Below are 7,500 nucleotides of genomic sequence, written 5' to 3' on the forward strand. Positions count from 1 at the left end.
AAACTAACCTTCATCCGAAATGTTCTGCTGTGTCGTTATTGTGGCTGCTTGTGGGAAATTTAGCGATTTCAAGGACATGTGTTGCTCTGGTAAACCTTGCCACAATTTGCCATTTTCAGCCATAATAACAACAGCACATCATTTCAGATAGTTTATCCTCATCTTGTGTAAATGTTTATTGCAGAATAGTACAATAATAATTATGGAACTTTTTCCTATTCTCATACATTTCTTCTAAATTCACCCTTTGTGTGGGTCCCCTGTGATAACAATGATTAGTGAGTCCATAGCTAGATCTGAAAACTCAATCAGCATTACTGCTGGCTCTACCCAATTAATATTGGTCTCTAATTTATTTCCTTTTTAATTTTTTTTCAGGCTACCATGGAAATAGCAAGGAATTGGACATTAGCAATTGTGTAACTGAGATCAATAAAAATGTAAAATGAAGAGCTATTTCAAGGTTCCAGTTGTTCTGCCTTATTGTAGACAATACAGGTTTATCCTAGCAAGTATTTTATTGCTTTTGTGTACAATCTTGCTAGGTATTATGAATTCTGTGCTCGCTTTCCAGGGTGACAAAAGGCTCCTAAAATTCAAACTGCTCGAGACAGCAGTACATGTAGAGTATCATACTAACACAAGAACTACAGCTGTGTGTTTCACATTATCGTTCCATTATCATTATCAATATAAGTATTGTTATTGTTATCATCATCATCATTATTATTAGTAGTAGTAGTAGTAGTATTCCTTTCATTTATATATATTAATTAATTAAGTAATTTAATTCCTGGCTGGGAAATAAATTTGATCAGCTGGCTGGGAAACCAACCAATTTTATATAGCTGGCTGGGAAATTTCTTGTGTGTCTTGCTGGGAAAAAGGAACAGATAATTTTTTCCCAGCAACACTGAAAATGCCTTAATAACATTTATTTTCATTAACTGGGGTATAATAATACATTTTACAACAAATTGGTCGTTGGGTGCCCCTGAAGTAAATTTATCCGTTTGGCCACCGCTGGAGCTTGAGCCTGACTGATGCCGGATCAGTGTGATTTTATCGGCGAGATGTGAGGTTAGCTAGAAATTACTTTCAAGCCTTTCTCTTATTTGTGTACGAGTGACAACCCGGGAAGTTGAGAAGTCGCTTAAATCTCATTCAATCAGGCAAATAACCACACTAGAAACGAGAAAGTCAACGATATCTTTTTCAGTTTGTTATCAAGATTCCCATACAAATCCTACTAATTTTTTTACCCTCCGAGTCTGGGCTTCCTGTGGGCAGCGTAAATTCTCGGAACTATATTCACTTAACACGCGTGATGTCCGGTGACTACGCAAAATAAAATCGCTAGTTGCGCTTTAACAGCGGTAAAATTCTCCAAAACGACTACTGGCATGGGCTTGAATCGACTTACCTTCCCAGTTTTGCTCTGTGTAGCCTCCAAATATATAGTTTGCACTCGTCACCACTGTTACAGTGGGTCCTTTGCGATCGCAGCGAGAGTGAAAATTGGCAGCGCCCCAGCCATCTCGAGAAGCTCGATATATTAGCGCATAATTATGGCTAGCACTTGTGAGAGAGCCTTTGAGCCAATCCGTCAATACTTGGCGCTGCTCCATGGATAAGATGAGAGAATCGTCGAACGGGTTGGCTTTAAGTTCCTCAATGATTCCTTGAACTTGATAAAACTCGGCTTCTGTGAGCAATTCTCTGCGAACGATCTTATCTTCTGGAACAACAAGATTTCCCGTACGCAAGTAATTCAGGATGTACCGGAAATGGGTTCCATCGCGATCAATGAAGTAAGTTCCATCTTCAGCGGGCTTTGTATCGAATCTTCCAGAGAACATGCCGTGAAACATTGAACCTGCAGAAAATGAAAGAAATTGGATGAAAACATTTGCTTCCTTCGTAGGTCAGTTGCAACTTGAAGTCGCTCGGGAAAATTACTTTAACATCGATTAGTGCATTAAGTATTACAAAACCCAGACAAAACCATTGATTAATAACCTGAATCCTTCTTCATAGTTTCCAGACTAGTGGAAAACACTTGTCCTCCAACATTGAGTTTCAGTGTTTTAGGGAAATTAACGTGTTTAAGCTTCTTTGCCACGGTATCGAAAGCCTCCATTTCCTTGCGAAGTTTCAAAGTCTCCAAACTCAGAATGTCAAAGACTTCTGTGATGTGGCCGTTAACCTCCTCTAGGGCCCTTTCTCTTTCTGAAGAGATATCTTTCTCCTCCACCTTCCGCGATGATGATGCCATGATTCCCTGAAAAAAAAATCTCTATAACACAACCATTCACTAGCTGTCGCATAAGGTGTGCCGGCAATGCGCCAGATAGTATAGCATTCAACAAGGGCAGTATGAGCTCATGGGCTCCTAACAAAGGTCTATTTTTCTATTGGCCAAGCTCTCTTTTTTTCAGTACGCTCATTGGCCAAAGCTTGATATATCAGATCAGCTGATACACAATGATGCACCCCTTTCGATGATGTCAATGTGTAATTTTAGTCTTGGTGTCTCAGTCTTTTTCATTTTTCTTAAGTTTCAATTTTTTTTTCGCGTGGGTTATCCCAATTCTGCTTTCTCTTCGACGGTCAGGGTAATAAAGCTTTCAAATTGTGCTACTCTCAATTTTTTCGTTCAGTGTTTTTTGGCTTTCCGCGGCCAGCGATGATGCGTGCGCGAAACTCATTGAACCAAAACCTTGATTTCGCGCAAGAGTTCCGCGATATTAAAGACAAATTGATTACAACACTGTCAAACAGCACCGATCAAAATTACGTCAGAAGTAAACTGAATAGCATTGAAATCATTTTTAAACCGTCATTCCATGGTTTATAAAAGTACTTAAACTCACTCAAGGTTGAAATCGTTGTTCCAACATTTTATTGCCCCATTTAGTACAAATGCTGGACATTGATAACTTTTTGGGCCTTTATGTGCTAGTTCGAGCTATCCTCAGGGGATTTTTTGCCTTTACTTTAAAAAGGCCGTCGCTGAATTTTTGTGTGGAGAAATGGGTCAAAAACACAAATAACCAAATAGACAAGGGTATTGCCGAAGCCTTCAGTGTTCGGGTTTAAGGGCAATCGATATTCAAGTTGATGGCCTGTGTGGCATTCATGAGGCGAATCCAGGCTTTTTTTGTGGGCCTGGGAGAGTGGTCTTTCCAAATTGATCTTTTAAAAATATATGTCAGTACAATGCCGTATCTACAGAATCGCTTTTGTAATACATTTGATTACGTAAAAAGCCACCTAAATGACGCTTTGCCAGGGAAACTCTGCCTTTTTCAGTAATGGGCATGTCGTCTGAAACCAACCTCTCCACGCAGTTACATGGGCATTCAAGACGCTTATCACGCCCGGAAAGGAGAGTTTTCTTGAAGAAAACTTTTTTTAATCGACAAAATTCATATTTACACTCCATACATCAACAGAAGAAGAAAACTAAGTTGACCTACTTTTGTTATTACGCATGCGTTCTGCGCATCTCGAGATACTCGGATTTCCTATGAGTGATGCTTATTAATACAGGGATATTTTTGCGCGGTTCAAAGCTACGCCGAGAAAGCAGAACTTAGCAAGTGCTCTTGGTATCCGAAAAGAAGACTGGGGGAGACTGACAAAAATCCTTGATCAAATGCAAAAGAATATGAGGAAAGAAAGCGAAACCCTGTATAATTATACCCTATGATAATTATTTGAAATCTTCTTTAGATCGCGTCCGTGCTGCGAAGGTTATCTTTCTGTTACCATGACCGCCGTTACACTTTCACACCAACTGACCAATAAGTTGTCGCTTTTGAAATAACCACGCAATGACACATTTCAAATGATTTTCATCGGGCTAGGGGCAAACAGGGTAGGATCACATGGATATACCCACCATGAGTCCCATAGGTCAAACCTCGTCAAACTCTCATTTTACAGATTAAGTTTCTAATCGCCCATTTTACTGATTAGGTCTAAACTCTCGTTTTCCTTATTAGCACTGAGCACTATTTAGTTCTAAAAACTAATTCAGAATGGTTAGTATCAGAGTTATGGTTTGTGTATACCCATGAGATACTTGCGGCCAAATAAGGGCATTAGCTTTCGTACTCTCTTGTCCACTGACGCTACAAATTCCACACCTCGGCCAGGCTTTCGTTTCATAATTTTATCGAGCATTCGCTGCACTTTTCCGGGTTTTTTCATTGTAAACTGCTCTTGAGTGATTATAAGCCTCCAGTAGGTCTTGACCAGCGTAATTCTCTGGTTCAGGTTTGATCAGCAAAGAAAATAACGCACTCAACACATCTCGTACGCAACGGGTTGGCAGCCAGTTCTCCTCATTCAGAAATCCCAGACATACATTCCCTGCTATAGGATTCACATTTAGGTGATAAATTGGAGTCAGGAAACGAACCTGTGGTCAAAATTAAAATGAGATATTTGATTTGTCCGTTTCAAGAATTTGATGATTGCTTAGCGACCTGACTTACGACTAAAAGCAACAGCAGGACTTTTCTGTACTTTTGTAAAAACTAGTCGCGTTTTAATAAATCTGACCGGCAAGGTTCATGGTTACACAGTGATCTCTAGGCCCGGTCTTTAAAAACACAAGTGAGGTTTTAGGCATTAATTAAGAGCTGGAGAAGAACCTCTCACAATCTTGAACTTGTCTTGACCAACATTTTAGATTTGATCAATGCAGTAAAATGAATGGTTGACTCACCGTAGGAGGTCCAAGGGGATAATTTTCACTGGTTGGAGAAAAGCATTTAGTCAAGGATCTGAGACGTTTCAACAGAGCTTTGGAAAGGAAACTTTCGATTTGAAATCAAGTCAACACACGTTTCAATCAGTGTTGAGTCATATAAATGGGTTTGAATATAATAACCCAACGATGCAAGTAGGTAAGTAAGTAAGTCAGTAAACATTATTTCTGTGTCAGGATATAAAACTAGCCGAAGGAATAAATCCTTCCACTAATAGGGGACACAAAATGTAAAATAAATAAAAGCAATTTTACATAATAAAAGCAGAACTATGTACAAGAATAACTAAAAATCGCAAAGGCATCAATTACAACGCTCATTCTTTAAGAAATGACTCAAGTCGCGCTTACGCATTTTTGTGATAAACGTCTTTAGTGATTGACCGTGAATGGTAGATGGCTCCAAAGTTTTGGCCCGAGGTATCTTTTGGAGTGCTTCCCGTAGGCAATGGTGGCAAAACAAACAATACAAACATCAACGCTAAATAAAAGGGTACGGTAGATAAACTTGGACTTTAAATCTTCCTCCTGGAAAAATAAAAACACTGTTAAGGCTCCAATCTGTCCTGTGGAAAACTTACACCACGAAATACAGGAAGTAAATAATTGTAATAAAACTTATCCACCTGTTAAGTGACTTAGAGCTTCAGTATCATTGAATGGGGGCAATACAAATCGAGATTAAAGGTAACTTCGGTTTTTGACAGGAGAAATCTGGAGTGCCCGCCGCGGTTAATTTGTACTCGGAGCTGGGGCCCGTTTCTCGAGAGTTCCGAAAACTTTTCGGACCCAAAAAGCCATTTGTAAAACTGCCAACCGCTTGTTTTGGAAAGGCAATCTTTTAACATGTTTTCAATCTTAGCTAAAAGAAACATGTTTGTGAACTATATGATGACTTAAATCCTCTCCGTTCTTGAGCTGCAAAGGGAATTGTGACACCCGAAAATGGCCCGTAAAGTTTCGGGACTCTCGAGAAACGGGCCCCTGGAGAGAAGGAAGCCTCTATCGGACGGAGCCTATAAAACTCGTGTTCCAAACAATTTCAGTTTACCAGGAATATTTTTATTAGCAATTAACCTCACAAACACTGTAACATTAGGCTAACACATGCAAGACAGGTCCGCCGGTATATGCGAGAAAACTGTTCCATAAAATCACCTTTTTTCTTTTCGCGGCTCTTACAACCTTTTAAGCTACTCTGGATTAAAGAGGTTGCAGATTCTTTAAGACGCGAAATCTCTCCTGTAGATGTCATCGACGCTTATATGCAGGACCGGAATTTCTACTGCGCAAGCGTGAAGACTTGTGTAACAGCGAACTAGTTGCAAAAGCATTTTTTGTCTTCCCTGAGCTGTGAGCCATTACTTCACAAACAACTTTTTTATGCGGCTGAATGTTACTGTCAATTAATGACCTTTGTAAGGCGAATCATCTAGTCCTGGTACTATTGCTTCCCATATTTCAAGACTGTCTGACGGAATGCTGACTTCAATTCCATGAGGTTTTAAGGATTGCAGCTGAGTAAGTTCTTTTTGTACCCTGTTTCATGTTACAAAAAGAAAAGTAGGAAAGCCAAAGATGAATGGATTTGAAAGCGTTTAACTGCACATACATGCTTCGCAAGGCTGTCACTCCTGAACCCGGGAAAGAAAAATCATAATCCGTCTAAGAAACTTCAGTATTTGAGCATTTTATCGGTATATAATTTATCTGATCTACAAATTCAGCAATCTCTCTTGCATTTATGAGCAACAAGACTGAGACCAGTATAACACTGTAAATAGAAATGAACTTTAAAGCTAAGACGTTCTTTCCTTCCGTTTTTAAAAACTTTTACCTGCACATCGATTGCAACAATTCAAACTACAGTTCAGTATTCTCCTCACCTTTCTAGAATCGCTTGTGTCTGGTTGAATAGGTGCAAAGTGAAACCTAAAACTTGCAATAGGAACAGCGTTAACTTCTCACCTGGAAATGTAATCTCTTCGTAAACTCATTGTATCCTAAAACTAGATGCTTCTGTGAAGCATACACTGGCTTGCCTGTGGTACGTGCTACAGAAAATCAGAAGGCACTGAATTGTGTGGTATTGAAATACAGCATTCCAGTCTCTGAAGAATAACAAATAAAAGAGAAGCGAGAAACATTGGCTTCTGGGCTGACATGTTGATAATTTTCAAGTTCCCTCACAACTTCTTTTCACCACAAGTGTGCCCTATGAGCATCCGAAAGTTTTGTAATACTAAACTTCACTGAAGTCAAGCCCTGTTTCGCGGGGTTAGTGTTGGGATGGGAGACTAAAACAATAAACCCCTCATGGAAAACAGAAACATCTGACCGAAAATACTATTAACGCTAACAAATGCAAACTCAGCAAGGTACAGATTCTGTTAGCTTGCTTTATGCAAAACAAATATTGATGAAAAAGCAAATAAATATTGATACACAGTTTTCAGAAAGAGCAGAAGGAAGTTTCTCGGACGGTCGATCGAGAATAAAATATTTACGACATGAAAACAACATTAATTTTGAACCGTGAATATAGAATATAAAAAGTTACGATCAGTGACAAACATTTTGGGAGATTTTTGCTACGTTCAAGTAAATTGCAAAATCGAAAGTGACATGGCCGGAATTCAGCGGGCGTCGTGATTAAGTTACCGCGGCATGTTTACTCGCCAAACAGTGAAGCATCTGTGTCAAATGATGGCAAGATACCGGGT

General features: G+C 39.3%; 2 protein-coding genes across 2 annotated transcripts in view; both read right to left on the bottom strand.

The window, feature by feature from the left end:
• LOC137975406 (uncharacterized) overlaps positions 1 to 2,351 on the bottom strand; it is a 22,070-nt gene extending 19,719 nt beyond the window's left edge. The window contains exons 1-2 of the mRNA XM_068822519.1: positions 2,020 to 2,351; positions 1,424 to 1,876 (exon numbers count right to left, since the gene is read on the bottom strand). Of these exons, the coding sequence (XP_068678620.1) occupies positions 1,424 to 1,876; positions 2,020 to 2,275 (709 nt within the window). The 5' untranslated portion in view covers positions 2,276 to 2,351. The remainder of the gene's footprint in view (positions 1 to 1,423; positions 1,877 to 2,019) is intronic.
• A 1,788-nt stretch (positions 2,352 to 4,139) lies between these two features.
• LOC137976546 (ubiquitin-conjugating enzyme E2 D4-like) lies at positions 4,140 to 6,774 on the bottom strand. The gene is made up of 5 exons (XM_068823923.1): positions 6,746 to 6,774; positions 6,192 to 6,316; positions 5,275 to 5,305; positions 4,736 to 4,763; positions 4,140 to 4,426 (listed from the first exon to the last, which is right to left on the bottom strand). Exons 1-5 carry the CDS (start codon positions 6,772 to 6,774, stop codon positions 4,178 to 4,180), a joined length of 462 nt encoding a protein of 153 aa, XP_068680024.1. The 3' UTR covers positions 4,140 to 4,177.
• Between the last annotated feature and the right edge of the window lie 726 nt (positions 6,775 to 7,500).

This window comes from Montipora foliosa, chromosome 11 (genome assembly GCF_036669935.1).
Source record: "Montipora foliosa isolate CH-2021 chromosome 11, ASM3666993v2, whole genome shotgun sequence".
NCBI classification, from domain to species: Eukaryota; Metazoa; Cnidaria; class Anthozoa; order Scleractinia; family Acroporidae; genus Montipora; species Montipora foliosa.

Excerpts from the sequence above, each read along its gene's own strand:
- LOC137976546 (XM_068823923.1), bottom strand. The coding sequence starts at position 6,774 with ATGAGTTTACGAAGAGATTACATTTCCAG. Across the intron at positions 6,317-6,745 it reads CGAAGAGATTACATTTCCAG|GGTACAAAAAGAACTTACTC; the intron begins GTGAGAAGTTAA and ends AACATGAAACAG. Across the intron at positions 4,764-5,274 it reads AAAGTCCAAGTTTATCTACC|TGAAAATTATCCCCTTGGAC; the intron begins GTACCCTTTTAT and ends TTCTCCAACCAG.